Source organism: Equus quagga, chromosome 11 (assembly GCF_021613505.1).
Source record: "Equus quagga isolate Etosha38 chromosome 11, UCLA_HA_Equagga_1.0, whole genome shotgun sequence".
In the NCBI taxonomy this organism is placed as follows: domain Eukaryota; kingdom Metazoa; phylum Chordata; class Mammalia; order Perissodactyla; family Equidae; genus Equus; species Equus quagga.
In genome coordinates this window covers 23739252-23761256 of record NC_060277.1, presented here as the reverse complement: position 1 = coordinate 23761256, position 22005 = coordinate 23739252, and the positions used below count along the sequence as shown (strand labels likewise).

The 22005-nt window shown below is 44.1% G+C and overlaps 1 protein-coding gene across 1 annotated transcript in view; it reads right to left on the bottom strand.

Annotated features, from left to right (window-relative positions):
* SLC22A16 (solute carrier family 22 member 16) overlaps positions 1-20726 on the bottom strand; it is a 47759-nt gene extending 27033 nt beyond the window's left edge. The window contains exons 1-2 of the mRNA XM_046674431.1: positions 20616-20726; positions 589-1068 (exon numbers count right to left, since the gene is read on the bottom strand). Of these exons, the coding sequence (XP_046530387.1) occupies positions 589-1068; positions 20616-20668 (533 nt within the window). The 5' untranslated portion in view covers positions 20669-20726. The remainder of the gene's footprint in view (positions 1-588; positions 1069-20615) is intronic.
* Between the last annotated feature and the right edge of the window lie 1279 nt (positions 20727-22005).

The window sequence follows — 22005 nt, the reverse complement described above, 5'->3', positions numbered from 1 at the left end:
GCTGTGCTTTAGCACAGGTACTTAGAGTGTGGTCCATATCTGTACAGAGATGAAGTTTGCTTTAAGAGCTACACATTCATTTTAATGTCCATTTTTAAAAAATATGACTGATATAACAAACCCACAATTTCATAAATATCACTGCTTAGGACTAGGCTATACCTCTTAAAAAGCAAGTGTATTTAAAGAAAAAAATATTCAAAATAATAACCAGTATCTATTGAATGATTGTATGTCCAAGGTACTTTTTCTGTATTAATTGTGCAATAACCCTTTGAGGTGAGTGCTATTATTTTCATTACCAGCTTACAAACGAGATTCTGAAACACAGGTGAGGCAATTTGCCCAGGGTCCACAGGTAATAAATGGTAGAACCAGGACTTGAACCCAGGCAGATTGTCTTCAGAACCCATTCTTTTACCATTATGTTATTTTGTGCCCCTAAATAACAGATAGCAAAGAGGTAAGGATTTAGATAATAGGTATGAAAATGACTAAAGTTTTGAACATAATTCCCTGTCTCCTAAGAAAACCAGACAGAGCAATGAACCCTACACTGATGCAACCATCCTAAATATTTCATTTTACCTGTCAGAAAGGTAGCCAAAAATCACCGCTCCCAGCAGGACTCCAAGCATAAATATGGGCTGGATCAGCCTTGCGAACCATTCTCGGTTACAGACCAGATCCCACTCGGTCACCACGGTGCTGTTCCACTTGCTTTTGTCATACATGTAGCCATCCGAGCAAGGAAAGCTAGTCTTATGGCCAGTATAATCATAGTTCAAACTCGACTTGTTATCCCTCCAGAACCTGTGACACTTTGTGAGCTCCCAGATGTCACCATCCTGTAGCTGCACTACAAGGCGGTCTTCATGTCCTGTGGAAAACAGGGTCCAGATGTCCTCCGACCTCCAACTAGAGATATTGTGGAAAAGAACCTGACTCATGTTGCCTGGGGGCCTGCAGATATGCCGCGGGGACACTGTCAAGAACACAGAAGCCAAGTAGTGGATACCACAAGAGATGTTCTGGAAGGCACATATAAAATAGAGGAATATCTGGTATCTGCAAAGAGAAGAAAAGCAGGTTATTTTATCTAGCCTATGGGCTAAAAAAGAACATGAGCAAATATGAAGGGTCTCTATTACGTTTCACTTAATATATATACAGATGGATCAATACAGAAATAATTATGGATGTCTGTATACATAGGCTAGTATATACACATATATTACATAGCTCTCTCTCTCTGTTGAGAGGGCCTAGAAGCAATGACATCCCAATAGCAACACACACACCCAGTGCCCGGATCTCGGCTTCTAAATACTATTCTCCAAAAAGGAAAACTGGCTGATTCTAAGATCAGGACAGGGAGAATACAAAATAACCCTGGAGCATCTTGTAGTGTCAGAAAGTAAGGAAGAGCTCAAAATACAAAAAGATGGGGGCATGTCAAAGACACACAGGAGTCAATCTGAAAGAGCTCCCAATGGCCAAAGCTGAAACAATTTTAGCAGTAAAATAAATAGCATAGTACATCCCAAAGTATAAAATAAATATACAAGTCCATACTGTGATTGTTAATTTTATGTGTCAACATGACTGGGCCAAGGGATGTCCAGATAGCTGGTAAAACATTATTTCTGGGTGTGTCTGTGAGGTGTCTCAGAGGAGATTAACATTTCAATCTGTAGACTGAGCAAAGAAGATCCCTTCACCAATGGGAGTGGGCATCATCCAATCCCCTGAGGGCCTGAATAGAACAAAAAGGCATCTGCTTGGGCTGAGACATCCATCTTCTCCTGCCCTCGGACACTGGTGCCCCTGGTTCTTGGGCTTTCAGACTCAGACTGGGACTTACGAGACCAGCTCAACACAAAGTTGACATAAGGGAAGCCATATTGTAGAAAAGAAACCATATTGTAACTTTGAATGACCTCTGATTAACAAACCCAGACATGCTCTGTAGATTTTATGGCCCCTCCCAGCTGCTATAAGTTGATAATTTGTTCTTTTGAGCTCCTTAGGAATGTGATGACCCCCAGGCACAGAGTCCATGTTGACAGCCATCATCAACGACAAGTGAAAGATCAGGGTATAGGGCATTGCTCTGATCTCTGATGCATAGCCAGTAAAACAAAAGACTATCAGGAACTGAGACCAGACGTCTGCCCCACCCTGGAGATCAGATGGAGGCCCCACTGGGATGAGGTCTATTTTTCAGGGACTGTTAAAATTTGGGTTGTCTATACTCCTTATGCTTCTGCTCGGATACTTGATTATAAAATGTGCCTTTAGATGTTGTTCCAAAACTGTTGAGTAAGGTACAAAATTCTAATAATGTAAAATGTCAACCTGAAGCTGGGAACAAGAGAATATTTCCAAATGAGTGCTAAACAGTTTCATTCCTCCAACCCGGATCTATGCCCCAATTCAGCAGGAAGTAGCTAGATCAGTCGTCGCCCTGAATCCCTCAAGAATAAGGAACGACCAAGGAATGGGGGGATTGAAACTGGCAAACAGTTAGCGATTGATGATTAAGTAGCTAGGAACTAAAGTGCTTTTTCCTTTTTGCAATTACTGATTATAGCTTTTAGCTGTTCCCCTGCCCACTGTTAACCGAAACACTTAGGCAATATGCTCTCCGACTCCCACTAGGTTCCTGTATGGATAACGTCTCCCTGGAGCCTGGATCACCATGGTAATGGGTGTGTGAGCTGTCTTCAGGAATTAGAACCCCTTGTCCATTTCAGGCTAGTTGAGACCACCAACCCATCAACTGGGCCCACACAGATGTCTGATAAGCAACCTTTTGATGTCAAGAGGCTGAAAACTCCACCCTTGGATCATGCTAAAGCTGCCATTTTGTGAACATGCATCCTATGAAGAGGCATGGAGTCTGACCACGCTTGCATAGATCATCAATTACCTCACCTCTCCTCACTTCCTATCACCTATCTCCACATTTCAGACCACCTTGTCCCCCTATCCCATAAATATCCCTCAGTCCTCATTTTCAAGGATGTGGATTTGAGACTCATGTTCTCGCTTCCTCACATGGCTGCCTTGTGATTAAAACCCTCTCTCTGCTGCAATCTCATCATCTCCATGTTTGGCCTTCCAGGTTGGGGGCAGAAATGAACCTGGTGCGGTAACACCATCTCAGATTGGGACTTATACCATCAGCCCTCTGATTCTCAGGCCTTTGGACTCAGAATTACAGCACTGGCTTTCCTGGGTTTCCAGGCACATTGTGAGACTTCTTGCCTCCATAACCCTGTGAAGCAATTCCTATATTAAATCTCTTCTTATCTATATCTGTACCTATCTATCTATATCCTATAGATTCTGTTTCTCTGAAGAATCCTAAGAAATATGTCACATTGATATAAATAAATGATTGAACAAATAAATAAAAAGGAGAAAAGAGACTAATCTGTCTCATAGTAGAATTCCAACTAATGTCTGTAGAGATTCTCCCTCTCCAGGAGACAGAGCTTAATCTCCGCTCTTTACTCATGTGGGTGGGCTAGAATAGAGGAGGAAGAGGGGAAAAAAATACTACGTTTACAGTGGGGAAATCTGTCAAACTCTTATCGTAACCAAATGTTGACGGTTAACATCCCCAGTGATGTTGTGTGGCTCTCACGAAGCCCCTCATATGATGTGATGAAAAGGTACTTCCCCTCTGTGGCCTTTTTTCCAAAAACCATAACCCCAGTCTAATCTTGAGAAAAACAACAGATAATTCCAGTTTAGAGGGCATTCTACAGATTGCTGGCCAACACACCTAAAGACTATCAAGGTCATAAAAAAACAAGGAAAGACTGAGAAACCACCACAGACCAGAGGAGAGTGGGTTAACATGACAGCTAAATGCAATGAGGTGCCCTGGGTTGGATCCTAGAACAAGAAGAGGACATTCATGGAAAAACTGGTGAAATGGACACAAAGTCTAGAGTTTAGTTAATAGTAATGTACTAATGTCAGCTTCTCAGTTTTGACAAACGTGCCACGGGGGAAGTAAGACGTTAACGGTAGGGGAGACTGGGTGAGGAGCATAAAGGAACTCTTTGCTATCTTTCCAACTTTCCTGTAAATCTAAAATTATCCAAAAATTAAATTTATTCAAAATTTAAAAAATAAACGCCGGGTCTCCAAATTTACAGACTCAAACCAACAGCGACATATTTTCTGAAATAAAAATTGTCTCACAGGGACGACTGGGCCCATAGGACAGCAGGGTAGAATACATGAAATTTGGACTGCTCCACAGATTTCAAACCCTGGAATTAAGAGTCACAACAGAGTCTTTGGGTAGGTGATTTCACTATTTAGATTTCAAACAGAATCAGTTCAGACAATGAAGAACATTACTATAAAACAATTATAACAGGAGGTAGAAAATAAGTCCTGTCAGATCATGCTGAGGCGAAATTGCACTGTCAACACATGGGCTCTTCATCTCCCTGCCTCCTTTCACACCTGCCCACCCACTTGGTCCTGATGCTCCCTCTCAGTGCAACGTGCTTCTGACCATCCTTTAGCTCAGTGGTTCTCAAACTTGTTGGTTTCAGGAGTCTTGACATTCCTAAAAACTGTGAAGATCCTAAGGCCTTTTCTCCATGTGGGTTCTATCTATCAATATTTATGTATTAGAAATTAAAATGGAGAAAATTAAAAATATTTATTACTCCATTTAAACACAAAAACAATAAGCCTATTGTATGTTAACATTAAATAACATACAGCTATAGTTTTTAAAACAAAATTAGTGAGAAAAGTAGCACTGTTTTACATTTAAAACTTGGATTAATAAAAGACAGCTCGTTTCTCATATCTGCGTCTGCTTCAACCTGATGTCTTATCACACGTCATTGAGCTTCTGGAAAACTCATTGTACTTTCACGAGAGAGTGAGGGCAAAGAAGGCAATGTCCTAGTATTACTATGAGCATAGTTTGGGCCTTGCAGACCCTAGACATCTGCAGATCAGTTTGAGACCTGCTGGTTGAGCTGCCTCCTTCTCTAGTCCCCTCTCTCCACTCCCGCCTTGTTCCCTCCACACCAACCACCCACTTTCAGCCACTCTTTCCCCTTCCTGCCTGCTTCTCTCAGTTCCACCCTTTCTATTTGCGTCCCCCTGCTCCATTCTCACTCATTTACTCATTTTCTCTCCCTATTTCTTTCTTTCTCTTCTCTGACCACAATATGCAACTGAAGTACTGTTCTGTTATTTATGTTGAGTATTTTTCCCCTCCCCAAAGCCCCAGTGCATGGTTGTATATACTAGTTGTAAACCCCTCTAGGTCTTCTATGTGAGCCGCCCCACAGCATGGCAACTGACAGACAGGTGGTGTGATTCCATGACCAGGAACCAAACCTGGGCCACCGAAGCAGTGAGAGCGCCGAGCTTTAACCACTAGGCCATCAACACTGGCTTTATGTTGGTTTTTTAAAGAACACCAGGTGAATGTCTTCTATTTCTCTATCAAATAAACAAACAAAAAAAGCCCCACAAAAGGTTAAATCAAAGTCCTATAAGGGTAGAAATTGTGGTTCAGTCACTTAGTAACTCTGATAGCACCTAGCTTGGGGTGTATCGCAGGGCATAGAGGATGTCACAGAATATCTCAGACTGGAAATGAGCAGCAGTGAAGTTTATGCATACTCAGTGCTCTGGTAAGGAGAAGTGTCCAAGAGGCCAGTGTATCCAAAAACATTTGACTGGGTTCCCCATTAGTAAAAAGATGAATGTGTGTGTGTGTGTGTGCCTGTGTGTGTTTGCACAGACATATAAAATGAGCATATACACATACACATAGTCATATAATACTGAATTAACATATTACGTATGTTGAAATATAAATTCATATATGTATATTTATTTCTTTACATACATTCATATGCAAAATGGGTGTTTCTGTGGCACTCCCAAGGATCATCTTTGCCCGCCATAAGGGTGAACACACCCAACTTTGGACACTATCGCAAGTGACAATGCTAGGCAAAGTCACAGAAGTGGTGCTGTGAAGTTATCAAGCTGGTGACCTCCCCAAGTCCTCCAGATGACTGCCAAGTTGGTACGTGGCCACCATTCCTCACTTCTCATAGAACCTCATAGAGATAAATAATAAGCAAAGTTGAACTGGTTTAAAGGATTGTGGCTATCAAGATGCCACGGGCTGGTGGTGTTGGCCACAGTTTCAAAGTGGAGCTCTGTCTCTGGCACTGACCCAGGTAGCTAGTTCAGGGAAGAAAAACACAAAGCAAAAGGCAGACAGGAATTAAGTGGCTTTTTTCTTTAGCAATGGAAGGAAAGGGAGACACAAATTACTATTCTCAGGGTCTCTTTGGAATGAGTAGCCAAGAGAAAAACCTAGAGCCCCGAAGTTTGAGTCCTCAAGCTAACAGGAGTCAGCTCTGTTTTCTCAGAAAAGGTGCCCCTGCAAGAAGAAAAATGACAAGAAATCAGCCTCAATCTATTCCATACAGAGACTGGGCAGGGACAGCAGGCTGAGAAGATAAGTCTGAGTTGCTGTGGCTCCTTAAGACTCCAAGAGGCTAAGATCCAGTCTCGAACAAGCGGTGCTTGAACCCTCACCCCTGCAGGTCACAAGCCCCCATGCACTGGCCGCTGGATGTCACTGCAGAGCCCAAGGTCAGGCTCTGCCTTTGGCCTGCACACGCTATGCCACCTGTGAGCACGTGGCATGGCTGGAGGGTCACCTGCTGCCCGGCAACAGGCTCGTGCAGTCAGGGGACATTTCTTCCTTCCCTGGTGTTTTCTCAGGCAGCATTTCCTAGGCTGCAGGAATAATCACTAGCCAGGACAGCTCTGCTAGAGAATTCCACCTGAGTGGTTCTGCTTCCATCAGGCAGACTCCAGACGGGCCTGTTCTTACACAGCGGAGGTCCTCATGGCCCCACTTCTCTCACCCAGGCTACACTTGTTGCTGATGCTGTTCTGTACACGACACCTTATTCGGCGTTGTCTTGGTCACTGTACATGTTCTACTAACACCTCACGTCAAACCACACTTTACAGCGTAAGCCCTTTCCCATTCACTATCTCATTTAAGCATTGCAACATACTTCAGAGTGTGTGGGCCAGCTGAAATTTACTCATCAAAAACTCTTTGCTTCAGATCGCTGGGAAGATGGCAGCATAGGAGAACTCTGAACTCACCTCCTCCCATGGACACAAGAAACTTACAACTGCCCTTGGAACAATTCCCCCTGAGAGAGAACTGAAAACTGTATAAAAAGAACCACCACAACAAGGGACAGTGCTGACTGAGGTGGAAGAGGCAGAAATTATTTTCTGGAGAGGAAAAAGCCACATTCCAGCCACAGCACTTCACAGCTGGGAGCAATCTTAAGGTGGTACAAAGCCTTTCCCAAAGGAGTGAGGGATATGAGAAGCAGAGTTTACCACAATGAGCAGCTTTTGGACTCAGCACAACTGAGACGAGTGTCATAATATCCGGCTTTGCTGGCTATTAACTACAATGGGGAAGATCCCCCCAGAAAAGCTATCAGACATAAAGGATAGAAAAGTCTGCTCTCAAAGGGCCCACACACAAATTCACCCATTTTGGAAAGCAACACAAAATCACCAGAAAGAAAGATGAGCAGCCCTTTGGTAAAAAGGGACTCACTTGAGAGGCTCTGGGCACATCTTGGTGAGAGGTGAGACCTCCCCAGGCTGAGACCACCTCCCCAGGGACTGAGACATTGGCAGGAGCCATTAATGTGACCTAGTACTGGCAGATGCCATTGGAGTTCTTCCTCTAGCCTGTTAGCACTGAGGCCTGCCCCACCCACTAGAACACCCATTTAATCCAGCTCAGTCAAAGCAGGCAGCCTGCCTTAGGAACTGGCCCCACACAACAGCAGGCCCTAGGGCAACCTGTGGGCCCACATAGGCTGGGTAGAGCCACCTCTACAGTGGGGTGAGTGGGTCCCCCTCTGCGGGGCAGGGCATGCGTGAGGGACAGGGCATGTGCAAGGGGCAGCCTTGCATTGGTAGAGTGTCTGGGGCCTCTGCAGTGGGGCAAGTAGATCCACTTCAGTGGGTCGGGGTGTGAGCATGGGGCAGGACTGTGTTGATGGGGTGTGTGAGCCTGCTGGCGGTGGGGTTTGTAAACTGTATCAGACTTGTGCTTCTCAAATAGCCAAACAGGGGATCGTCACATTCCAATGCCTGATACAATTGTGTGCTGTCACACCTGGGGCCAGCCCCACCCAGCTGCACTCCTGAGAGAGCTGACAACAGCCTTTCAGACTGGAGGCCTACAGTAACTGTAAGCCCATGAGCCTAGCAACCAGCAACACCGGAGGCCTACTCACTTAACAGAAAAACTGTAGCAGGAATGTGCTATTAGACCTTGTAGTCAACTGTGCTGGGGCTCCTCACACCTGATAAAGTGGCTGAAGGGACCAGAGCAGCCACACACAGCTGAGCATTACAACCAGACAGCAAGGGGGATAGCGTAGCCTCCCTGGGCACCTGCAGCAAAAGCAACTGTGCCACAACAGAAGGACACATGTAGCCCACACAGGGGACACTCCTGAAACATTTGGAACTAGTGATGAGAGGGAAGCCCACTGCTGGGCCTCATAAAGCCTCTCTTACATAAGGCCACCTCTCCAAGATCAGGAGACATAACTGATCTACCTAACAGATAGATATAAGCACAGAGAAAGAGGCAAGATGGGGAGACAAAGGAATATGTTCCAAATAAGGGAACAGGACAAACCCCTGAAAAAGAACCAAATGAAACAGAGATAAACAATCTACCTGATAAAGAGTACAAACAAAAAGTCATAAAGATGCTCACTGATCTTGGGAGAACTTCAATAAAGAAGTGGAAAATATAAAAAAGAACCAATCATAAATGAAGAATACAATACCGGAAATAAAAAATTCACTAGAGGAACTTGATAGCACAGTAGGTGATACAGAAGAATGGATCAGTGAGCTGGATGAAGGACCAGAGGAATCACCTAAGCTGAACACATAAGAGAAAAAAGAATTAAAAAGAACAAGGACAGCCTAAGGGAATTCTGGGACAACATCAAGTGCACTAACATCCATGTTGTAGATGTGCCAGGAGGAGAAGAGAGAGAGAAAGGGGCAGAGAATCTACTTGAAGAAATAATAGCTGAAAAATTTCCTAACCTAAGGAAGGAAGCAGACATCCAGGTACAGGAAGCACAGAGAGCACCAAACAAGATAAACCCAAAGAGGCCCACATCAAGACACATTACAATTAAAGTGCCAAGAATTAAAGATAAAGAGAGAATCCTAAAAGCTGCAAGAGAAAGGCAACAAGTTACACACAAAGGTAAACCCCATAAGGCTATCAGCTGACTTCTCAGCAGAAACCTTACAGGGTAGAGTGGAGTGACACAATATATTTAAAGTGCTGAAAAGAAAAAAACCTATGGCCAAGAATACTCTACCTGGCAAGATTATCATTCAGAATGGAAGGAGAGATAAAGAGTTTTCCAGACAAGTGAAAACTAAAGGAGTTTATCACCAAGAAACAAGCCTTACAAGAAATGCTAAAGGGACTTACTTAAGTGGAAAAGAAAAGACCACAAACAGGAATAAGAAAGTTGTTTTTTTAAAAAAAAACAATAAATTAACTGGTAAAGGCAAATACACAGTGAAGGTGGCAGATCAACCACCTGTGAAGCTAATGTGAAGGTCAAAAGACAAAAGTACTAAAATTATTTCCATGATAAGAGGGTAATGGATACATACCCACAAAAAAAGAGGTTAAATATATCAAAAATATAAAATGTGGGAGGAGGGGAGTAAAAGAGCAGAGCTTTTAGCAAGAGATCAAACTTAAGAGACCATCAACTTAATATGGATTGCTATATATGTAGGTTAGTATATATGAACCCCATAGTAATCACAAAGCAGAAATGTACAATAAACACAGAAAAAATTAAGAGAAAGAATGGCCAGCCCAGTGGCATAGTGGTTAAGTTCACGTGCTCTACTTTGGGAGCCCACGGTTCACAGGTGTGCATCCCAGGCATGGACTTACACACTGCTCATCAAGCTATGCAGTGGCAGTGTCCCATATACAAAATAGGGGAAGACTGACATGGATGTTAGCTCAGGGACAATCTTCCTCACCAAAAAAAAAAAAGAGAGAGAAAGGAACCCAAACATAATAATAAAGAAAGCCATCAAACCACAAGGGAAGAGAGCATGAGAAGAAGAAAGGATCAGAGAAGAACTACTAAAATACCCAGAAAAAAATAACAAAATGGTAATAAGTACATTCTTATCAATAGCTACTTTAAATGCAATGCCCTAAATGCTCCAACCAAAAGGCAAAGGGTGGCTGATTGGATAAAAAACAAAACCCATATATATGCTGTATATAAGAGACATACTTCAGACCCAAAGAAACTCACAAACTGAAAGTGAAGAGTGAAGGGATGGAAAAAAATACTCCAAGAAAATGGTAATGAAAAGAAAGCTGGCAATACTTATATCAGACAAAACAGACTTTAAAGCAAAAACTGTAAAAAGAGACAAAGAAGACCACTACATAATGATAAAGGGAACAATCCAACAAGAGGATATAACACTTGTAAATATCTATGCACCTAACATAGGACCTAAATATATAAAGCAATTATTAACAGACATAAAAGGAGAAATAGACAGTAACACAATAATAGTAGGAGACTTTAACACTCCACTTATACAAATGGATAGATCATCCAAACAGAAGATGAATAAGGAAACACTGGCCTTAAATGACACATTAGACCAGATGGACTTAGTAGATGTATACAGAACATTCCACCCCAAAATTGCAGAATACACATTTTTTTCAAATGTACATGCAACATTTTCCAGGATAAATCACATATTAGGACACAAAACAAGTCTCAATAAATTTAAGAAGACTGAAATAATACCAAGCATCTTTTCTGACCACAACAGTATGATACTAGAAATCAGCTACAGGAAGAAAATCAGAAAACCCACAAAAATGTGGAGATTAAGCAAAATGCTACTGAACAACAATTAGATCAACAAAGAAATCAAAGGATAAATCAAAAAGTACCTGGAGACAAATGAAAATGAAGATACAACATGCCAAAATTTATGGGATACAGCAAAAGGGGTTCTAAGAGGGAAGTTTATAGCAGCAGAGGCCTCCCGCAACAAAGAAGAAAAATCCCAAATAAATAATCTAGCAGTGGACCTAAAGGAACTGGAAAAAAGAAGAAGGAACAAGGTCCAAAATCAGTATAAGGAAGGAAATAATAAAAATCAGAGCAGAAATAAGTGAAACAGAGACTTAAAAACAATAGAAAAAAAATCAATGAAACCAAGAACTGGTTCTTTGAAAGATAAACAAAATCGACAAACCTTTAGCTACACTCACCAAGAAAAAAAGAGAGAAGGCTTTAATAAATAAAATCAGAAATGAAAGAGGAGAAATTACAACAGACACCTCAGAAATACAAAAGATTATAAGAGAATACTATGAAAAGCCAAATGCCGACAAACTGGATAATCTAGAAGAAATGGATAAATTCTTAGAATCATACAAACTTCCAAAACCGAATCAGGAAGAAATAGAGAATTTGAATAGATCAATTACTAGTAAGGAAATTGAAACAGTAATCAAAAATCTCCCACAAAATAAAAGTCCAGGACCAGAAGGATTTCCTGGTGAATTCTACCAAACATTCAAAGAAGACTTAATACCTATCATTCTCAAACTATTCCAAAAAATTGCAAAGGAGGGGAAGCTTCCTAACTCATTCTACAAAGCAAACAGTACCCTGATACCAAAACCAGACAAGGACAATACACAAAAAGAAAATTACAGGCCAATTTCACTAATGAACTTTGATGCAAAAATCCTCCACAAAATACCAGCAAATTGAATACAATAATACATTAAAAAGATCATACACCATGACCAAGTGCGATTTATTCCAGGGATGCAGGGATGGTTCAACATCCACAAATCAATCAATGGGATACACAACATTAACAAAATGAGGAATAAAAATCACATGATCATCTCAACAGATGCAGAGAAAGCATTTGACAAGATACAGCATCCATTTATGATAAAAACTCTGAATAAAATGGATATAGAAGGAAAATACCTCAACATAATAAAGACCATATAAGACAAACCCACAGCTAATATCATTCTCAATGGAGAAAAACTGAAAGCTAGCCCTCTAAGAACAGGAACCAGACAAGGGTGCCCACTTTCATCACTCTTATTTAACATAGTATTGGAATTCTTAGCCAGAGTAATCAGGCAAGAAAAAGGAATAGAAGGGATCCAAATTGGAAAGGAAGAAGTGAAATTGTCACTATTTGCAGATGGCATGATTTTATGTATGGAAAACCCTAAAGAATCCACTAAAAACTTTTTAGAAGTAAATGAATATGGTAAAGTTTCAGGATACAAAATCAACATACAAAAATCAGTTGTGTTTCTATACACTAACAACAAAGTAGTAGAAAGAGAAATTAAGAATACAACCCCATTTACAATGGAAACAAAAAGAAGAAAATACCTAGGAATAAATTTAACCAAAGAGGTAAAAGATCTGTACCCTGAAAACTATAAAACATTGTTGAAAGAAACTGAAGACACAAAGAAATGGAAAGATATTCCGTGCTCTTGGATTGGAAGAATTAACACAGTAAATGTCCATGCTTCCTAAAGCAATCTACAGATTCAATGCAATCCCAATCAAAGTCCCAATGACATTTTTCACAGAAATAGAACAAACAATCCTAAAATTTATATGGAACAACAAAAGACCCCAAATAGCCAAAGGAATCTTGAGAGAAAAGAACAAAGCTGGAGGTATCACACCCACTGATTTCAAAATATACTACAAAACTATAGTAACCAAAACAGAATGGCATTGTCACAAAAACAGACACACAGATCAATGGAACAGAATCGAGAGCCCAGAAATAAACCTGCACATCTCTGGACAGCTAATTTTCAACAAGGGGCAAGAACATACAATAGAGAAAGGAAAGTCTATTCAATAAATGGTGTCGGGAAAACTGGACAGCTACATGCAGAAGAATGAAAGTAGAGGGGCTAGCCTGGTGGCGTAGAGTTAAGTTCGCACTCTCCACTTCGGTGGCCCAGGGTTTGAGAGTTCAGATCCTGGGCATGGACCTACACATTGCTCATCAAGCCACACTGTGGTGGTGTCCCACATACAAAACAGGGGAATATTAGCATAGATGTTAGCTCAGTGACAATCTTCCTTAAGCAAAAAGGAAGATTGTTGACAGATGTTAGCTTGGGGCCAATCTTCCTCATAAAAAAAAAAAAAAAAGAATGAAAGTAGACCATTATCTTACATACACAAAAGTTAACTCAAAATGGATTAAAGACTTTAATGTAAGACCTGAAACCATAAAACTTCTAGAAGAAAACACAGGCAGTATGTTCTTTGACATTGGTCTTAGCAGCATATTTTCAAGTACCATGTCTGACCAGGCAAGGGAAGCAATAGAAAAAATAAATAAATGGGACTATGACAAACTAAAAAGCTTCTGCACAGCAAAGGAAATTATCAACAAAACAAAAAGACAACCTAACAACTGGGAGAAAGTATTTGCAAACCATATATCTGATAAGGGGTTAATATCCAAAATAAAGAAAGAACTCATACATCTCAACGACAGAAAAACTAACAACCCAATTAAAAAATGGGCAAAAGATCTGAACAGACATTTCTCCAAAGAAGATGTTCAGATTAACAACAGGCACATGAAAAGATGCTCAACATCATTAGCTGTCAGGGAAATGCAAATCAAAACTACAATGAGATATCACCTCACTCCCATCAGAATGGCTATAATTAACAAGACAGGAAACAACAAATGTTGGAGAGGGTGTGGAGAGAAGGGAACCCTTGTTCACTGCTGGTGGGAGCACAACCTAGTGCAGCCACTATGGAAAACAGTATGGAGACCCCTCAAATAATTAAGAATAGATCCAACTATTCCACTGCTGGGTATTTATCCAAAGAACTTAAAAACGCAAAGGCATAAAGATACACACACCCCTATGTTCACTGCAGCATTATACACAACAGCCAAGACTTGGAAGCAACCTAGGTGCCCATCAAGGGATGAATGGATAAAGAAGATGTGGTATTTATACACAATGGAATACTACTCAGCCATAAAAAAGATGAAATCTTGCCATTTGTGACAACAGGGATGGACCTTGAGGGTATTATGCTAAGCGAAATAAGTCAGAGGGAGAAAGTCAAATACCATATGATCTCACTTATAAGTAGAAGATACAAACAACAACAAACACATAGAGACAGAGATTGGATTGGTGGTTCCCAGAGGAGAAGGGGGGAGTGGGGAGGATAAAGGGGTGATGAGGCACATGTGTGTGGTGATGGATGTTATTTAGTCTTTGGGTGGTGAACATGATGTAATCTACACAGAAATAGAAATATATTACACTGTACACCTGAAATTTATATAATGTTATAAACCAATGTTACCACAATTTAAAAAAAAAACCTCTTTGCTTAGCAAATTTCTCAAATAAAACGGAAAGCTAATCTTACTTGAGAAAACAGTCCATATTTACTAATTCTTTTTTTAAAATCAAGAACCTAGAGTCTCTATTTTGCTATAAGGTATTAGACAAATGGATATTACCATCTGCCCTTGAAAGCAATAAAACTTTACTGCCCTAAAATTAACGGGCACTCAACATCATAAAGACATCAACTTTCTCAAAATTAATTTATAAGTTTAGTTTCCAACGCTGTCTGTAACTGCAAAACCTTGGAAACTTAAATGTCCTCCAGCAGGATATTAGTTACATAAACTACAGCAAAAGTATAAATACTGCCTGGGGGGGGTGCCAGAGGGAAAGAGCAGTGTGGGGTTTTTCGCTCAGGGCCAGCTCCTGGGGTCCAAACCAGATGGAGAATCAGAGTATCCAGATCATTACAGTGTGGAGTTTATGGTGGGCTGGCGTCTAAGTTCCAGATGCCGTGGCAACAAAGACTTAGGCTTCAGATCCTCCTGACACCAAACCCTGTTTGGGACCTAAGAGACATCTCATAAAAACCATACTATATAGATATGACTGAGAATGGAACATAAATTATATGACGCACATATTTGCAATTCTTTGACTCCCCCACCCCACAAAGTGCAACTCAGCAAACTACAACACAGCCCCTGCAAACAGCAGACGGGTTTTGGTGTGTGAAGTTTACCTGCCTGCCCCTGAAGGCTTCTGGGTCTGGTAGCCAAGTTGTCTCATCACCTGGATGGAGCGGCTCCACTGCTGAAAAGCTCACATTCTGCTCTCTGACCATGACCTCCCACCCTCCCAGCTCCCCCCGCCCAACCCGGTCCCTCCCACTGACCCCATCTCCAGCACCATCCGGGGGGCCAGTCTCTGGATTCTACCAACTTTTCTAGTTTATGGCCGCTTTCCTGGCCTGAGTTCCTTCTCCAGCCAGCCTTGAACCCCGCAACTGTCACTAGAACACCCCAGCCCCCAACAGAGCACCCTCCCTGGCAGGCCTCTGACGCTAGGATTTGTCTTCTCTGCCCCACCGCTAGCGACTGTGGATCAGGAGGTCGGGGTGGGGGAATCCAGGACTTCATACAAACTTTAACACTTCCTAGGAGACTCATACAGACGAGAAACACTACCTCGGGAAATCAAATTCTCTGGTTTAACTATATGCTGATACAGGGTTTGACATTCAAAATATTTAATAATTGTTGTGGAGCAACTGGAACTCTCATAAGCAGCTTGTGAGGGTGTAATTTGTTGCAATCACTTTGCAAAACTGTGTGGCAGCTGACCACATGCACACTCGGTGAGAGAGCAATTCCTCTCCTAAGAATACATCCAAAGAAATGGGTACACAAGTACACCAAAACATATATATGAGAAAGACTATTTTTAATAAGCCCAACCTGGAGGCAATCTAAATGTCTGTTGACAGTAAATGAATAAACTGTGGAATATTCATGCTATGACACACTATACAGTAATCATCAAACTACCGTGACACACAATATTGGGTGAATCTCACAAATACAATGTTAAACAAAAGAAGTCAGACAGAGAGTATGTAACTTTTTACTCCATTTATGTAAAATTTAGAATCTGGCAAAACAAACCTATGGTGTGAGATGTGAGGACAGTATGGAGTTTGGGGGAGAAGAAGGGGGTGGAGCTGGGGAGAGGGCATGAGAAGGGGTGATCTGGGGGGTGGTAAAATGGATGTGTTCACTTTATGACGATTCGTCAGGTCGTAGATTATGGTGCATGCTTTTCTATATATACGTAATGCATCAATTTAAAAGTTTTATATCTGCAAGACCCAGGGAGAGGGAAAAGTACTCAGCCATGCCCCTGCTGAGGCACGATTGGAATGGGAGCCAAGGCACACCCAGTCCATCCACGTGGTGCCTGCCAGCTGAATCTCCACCCTGGATGGCCACCCAATCCATACTGACAAGGAGACATCTTGCTTGCAGAATACATTATTTACCCAAATGCCCGGTGGATGTCTCGACCTGAATTCCCACGAGACTCAAAGTTAGAGTCTCAGAATCCAAGCCCGAAGGCTGCCCCAGCTGGAGTGTAACTGTTCCCGAGTTTAGGGCTCCACCATCCACACAAACCAGAAATATGGGGCATAGGGCATGGGTGAGGGGCCCACATGGTCCTTCCCACTTCTCCTTCATGCCCTAGGGCCAGGAGGTCCCTCACCTGTTGAAACCGTCCCGTCCTCCCTGCTCACCCTCCCCCTGCCTCGGTCCAGACTCTCATCATCTCCACCCGCGCTCTTTCCTGGGTCTTCTCCAGTCTCCTTGCCCCAACTCGTGCACCTCCCATCCTGCACAGCGACCTCCCTAACACCCAAACTCGTTAGCATGACATGCCAAAATATTCTTGAGGATGATTGTAATAAGCTTACCTCTCACCTGCCTTCTCCCATCCCCACACTTTATACCCCAGAAATAATAAACCCCTTAGCAGTCCCGAACAAGCCCTGCTAGTTCACACAGGTACCCTTCCTCAGTGCTGGAAAGGTCCTGAGCATTCTTTCAACTCACGTTTCCCTTTCCCGGCTGCTAGGATAACTTCTCAAAAAAACAAAAGCCTACTTCCCTAGGCGTCTACCTTTCTAACATGCCACTCTCTCCCTTATAAAGCCTGTGGTCCATCAGGTGTCACCCATGTGCCCAACCTAAGGCCTCAGGACAACAGACACAGATACAATACATCCCTGTGCCCCCAGCTTGAGAGGCACTGATGGAAACAGAATCGTACAGATATAATTGGCAGAAAACCCAGAAGCAAGGAAAAGCAAAGATGACCAGAACTCTCGGGAAATGGACCCCTGTAATCGGGTGAAGAAAATTAATTTCAGCCCTAGATTTAGATCATTCTGTGCACAGAACATAACTTGTGGCACCCACTGTGGGTAAGAGCATGGGCTCCAGAGCCAGATCGAAGAGTTTGAATGCTGGCTCTGTTACTTACCACCTGGGACCTTGGGCAAGATCCTTAACCTTTCTGTGCTTTATTTGCCTCATCTGAAAAATGGGTTGTTGTGAGAATGGAAAAAGTTAACACGTGTAAAGCACTACGACACCTTGTAAGTGCATACAAGTGTTAGCTCTTATCATGTTCATAAGGTGAAGTCAAAAAAGAAGAGTGAATGGGGCTGGCCCAGTGGTGTAGTGGTTAAGTTCACGTGCTCCACTTTGGTGGCCCGAGTTTGCAGGTTCAGATCCTGGATGCAGACCTACATGCCACTCCTCAAGCCACGCTTCGGCGGCATCCCATGTACAAAATGGAGGAAGGTGGACACACATGTTAGCTCAGGGACAACCTTCCTCAAGCAAAAAGAGGCAACAGATGTTAGCGTAGGGCCAATATTCCTTAACAACAACAAAAAGAGTTAAAAAAGGTTCATATATCAAAAAAAAAAAAACCCCACTACCTATATCCATAGATGTAGGTCAGCCACAAGGCTCCACATTCCAACCCTGAAATTTTACACCATCTCTCCCCTTTATCCCAAGACAACTCAGAGATCCAGGTTCTCAGATCCCCCCAAGCCAGATGCCTAAATCTCAGTCTCCTCAGTTCCCTCTGACACGGGGCTCAAGCTGTGAAGTTTATGGAACCACACGTGGCTTCAGGACCCGTCCTGGAAAGGCTTTTTAATTCCTCTTAGGTGTCCTGCTCTCCTCTCTTAAAGGTGATTAGGACAGTGCTTCCTCACCCTGGACATGACTAATGAGAAGTGAGAGATAATTAGGTTCTCTAGGTTTCCTTAAGACTAAACAATAATATGTAATAACCTCCCTTTCTATTTATAAACAATAAAGAGACCCATTAGAGCAAATACCAGAAAAACTGTGGGCTACTGTGTTATAGTCACACTGTTTCCACCTCCCGCTGTAAGCACTGGCTGGTTACCCTTTTCCTCCCTGCAAGCCGCTTTCACAATCAACCCTTCCCACCAGGATGGGGACTCAGGTAACAACAGAAGCGGCGGTTTATTGAGAATGTAATGAATGATAAGACTCTTGCATACATTATTGTGGCTGGCAAAGAGTTGTCTCCCAAAATCCATTCCCCTCCTTTTTCCACCATGGCAAGCTACATTCGACCATGTGGGTGAGGACAAGGGGAGCCGCTGCCCTAGGTGCAGAGAGGGAGCTCCATGCTGTGGAGGGTGGAGCCAGTTGGGTCCCTGGATCACCCCATGGAAAAGAACCTAACCCTGGAAGATTACTAGAAAGGGACAAATTTCCAACTGAGGGATCTCTTTGTTATAGCACCTTAGCCAAACACCATCTAATATAACTACCTTACTTAATCCTAAAACACATGGGGAAAGAACAATGTTAGTACTTCGTAACCTCATTGGGTTACTGTGAGGATGAAATGAGAGGCTTGTGTAGTCCTTATAATAAGCATTTGCATACTATTATTACCCCCATTTTACAGATGAGGAAGTGGTAAGTAAAATGCTCCAGACCATATAGTTCATACGTGGTGGATCCAGGACTGGCACTCAGAGCTGATCTTGTAATCCCCATACTATTCCACTTCAAGAAGGACAAATGAGATAACATACAAAAGGCCTGGCTGAGTGCCGGGATTGGTACCTAATTGTGCTCTGCAGAGAGTCACAGTTGAGATAATGGCTGGGGAGACTGATGGACATCCAATGACATCCAACTCTGCTCAGCTATGACTAGATTTGTGACTGAGCCAAGAGCCCGGGTCTTCTCCTGTGTAAAATGACAGTGATAACACCAGTCTCATAGGGCTGTGGTGACGATTAAAGGCAGTAACGTGCAGAATTTAGGACGGAGCCAAGCAGACTCAGCATTCAGTGAGCAGGCATCAGGGGAGGCCGGGGACAGCTACGGCCGCCTGCCCTCCTCCGCCCGCTCCTCTGCTTCCTTTTTGCAGACGCTGGGAATTATAACCAACATTTGTGCAACTTTCCACCTTGGAGAGCAGTACCGCATCATCCCTTGGCTCCAGCCTGGGAGGGAATGCAGGCAGGAATTACGATGATTCCCATTTTGTGGATAGGACACCAACACACAAGCTTCCCAGAATCAGTTAGATGTAAGTGGCAGGCCAGGATTCAGACTTAGCTCCAAATGTCTGATCTCATGCTGCATGGCCGCAGCTGCCCCTCCTCCCAAAACGTTCCGGGTCTGACAGAGGAGCGTTTCTCCATGAATGAATGAGTGAATGAATATACTTAAAATGTTTACAATTAATTTGACAAATGAAAAGAGGGAGCCAAATGTACAAAGGTTAAACCTCGGTCCCACCATGCTATTGCTGTGGGTCCTTGGCCTTAGCAGCCTCAGTTTCCCAATTATTAAAATAAGGATTGGGACACCTCCTTTGGAAGATCCCCTGGGCATCAAATGAAGCAGCGTGTGTAACCACCCGGAGCAGTGCGTCTGGCACATACTAGCTTTCTATAAACGGCAACAAACTCTGACTAACGGTTGTCCTGGAACAATACCTGCCAGGCAGGCACTGAGAGAGACCCTGCGGCGGGCGGGGGCGGGACAGCACAGCAGGCGTCTGGGGAAGTGAAAGAGGAGACGGTTTGGCGGACCAGAGAACCGAGCAGCAGCAACAGGCGCTCCTCCACTCCTGTGACCCGGCCTCTCCAGCCAGGCCTCGCGACTCCGGCTCCCGCAGAGAGCGCGCCCCAGGTCCCACCTGCCGGGCAGCGGGCGCGCCGGCCTCGCACCCACCACTCCCGAAGCGAGCCCCATCGCCCCTCTGCTGGCTGTGCGGAGGTCCCACTTGGGTCCGAGAGGACAAGCCCAGCTGCGGGCCCGGAGTCTGGTCGCAGGTCTCCCGACTTCCCTGGGTCAGGAGGGGTGGAGAGGTTTTCGGATCTCGAGCGCAGTGCAGAACGCCACTGCCAGGCACAGAAGCAGACCCCCGGCGCCTCCACCCACGTGGCTCCCGTTCCCCCTACGCCGTCCTCCCTCCCTACGTTACCCCCACCCCCTACCTGCCGAAGTGCCCCACGTGGTCAAAAACCGGCTCCACGTTGCAAGCCCCCATGGCGCTGCCGAGCACTGCACTCCGAGGCGGGACGCGCCGAGCTCGCCGCGCGCCCGGGGCTGCGGGCACCGCGCCCCGCCCCGCCCCCGCCGCTCCGAGCCACCCGGCCCCGGCCGCCGCCCCCCCACCCCCCCCGCCCCCAGCCTCTGCGTCCCCGCGCGTCCAACCGCTCGGGCCGCGCGCAGGGCAGGCCTCCGTTCCTCCCTCGATCGCTCAGCTCCTCGTCCCCCCGAGCAGCCTCCCGCGCCCTTCCCGCCGCCCCGTGCCACCCTTGACTCTCCCCGTGTCCGCGGGGGGCCGCTCTCGCGGGAAGCCCCGGCGCTTCGGGAAAGGTGGTCGCCCGACTCCGAAAGGCGGGGAGGCAGAGGTCGGGGTTCGGCCTGGGGCCCCGAGAACTTCAGAAGAACGCGCTTTACAGCTGCCGCGGCGCCCCCAACTTCCGTGCCTAAGCATCTCCGGCAGTACTTGGTTCTGTCCGTTTCTGGACGCCACTCTTGACGAGCGCAAACACCACCGTCTGAGAGACGTCCAACCATTTGAGGGCCAGGACAAGGGTCTACAGGCGCAGAGCATAAGGAATGGCTTCTGAGGACCCTGAGAAGCGGCAGGATCTGGCAGGGACGCGTTAAAGATGTTACGTTCACCAAAGGGCGAAGGAACTCCCTGGGTAGAGCCTGAAGCAGAATGGTAACAACAAACCTGTGCCTGAATAGGATTTGAAAAAGAGAGGAAACGTCATCTCCCAGAGTGCTTCTCTCACCTACTTGTCACAGAGCCTGAAATGACACCGTTGAAGATTGACTTATTTTTGCTGTGTATAGTCCGCTCTAGACATTTTCTTTTGAAATGCAAATACTCCTGGAATGATTAATCCATTACATAATAAATAATTTGGAGTGGATTTTTTTAATTAGCTAGATTCCTGCTGACTAGAGAGATTTAAGGTGGGAAAAGCTGGGGAAGTACCAGGTTGGAAGGTGGGAGTGGGGAGGAACAGGGAGTGAGAAGCAGTTTTGCCAAGAGCTGACCCTAGGAGGAAAGGTGGGGGCCACCGCGTCCAGGCAAGACCCTATATTACTTCAAAGCACCAAACAGTTATTACCTGGAAAAGATATGGCGAAAATTGAACTTTTATCTTCTATTCTAATTACACCAGATAGAAATGCCACAACATGGATAAAACGGACCATTTCCTTGAAAAACACAAACTACCAACGCCTACTCAAGAAAAACTAGATAACCAGAATAGCCCTATATCTATTAAAGAAATTGAATGCGTAGTTAAAAACTTTTCCACAAAGAAAACCCCAGGCCCAAACATTTAAGGAAGAAATAAT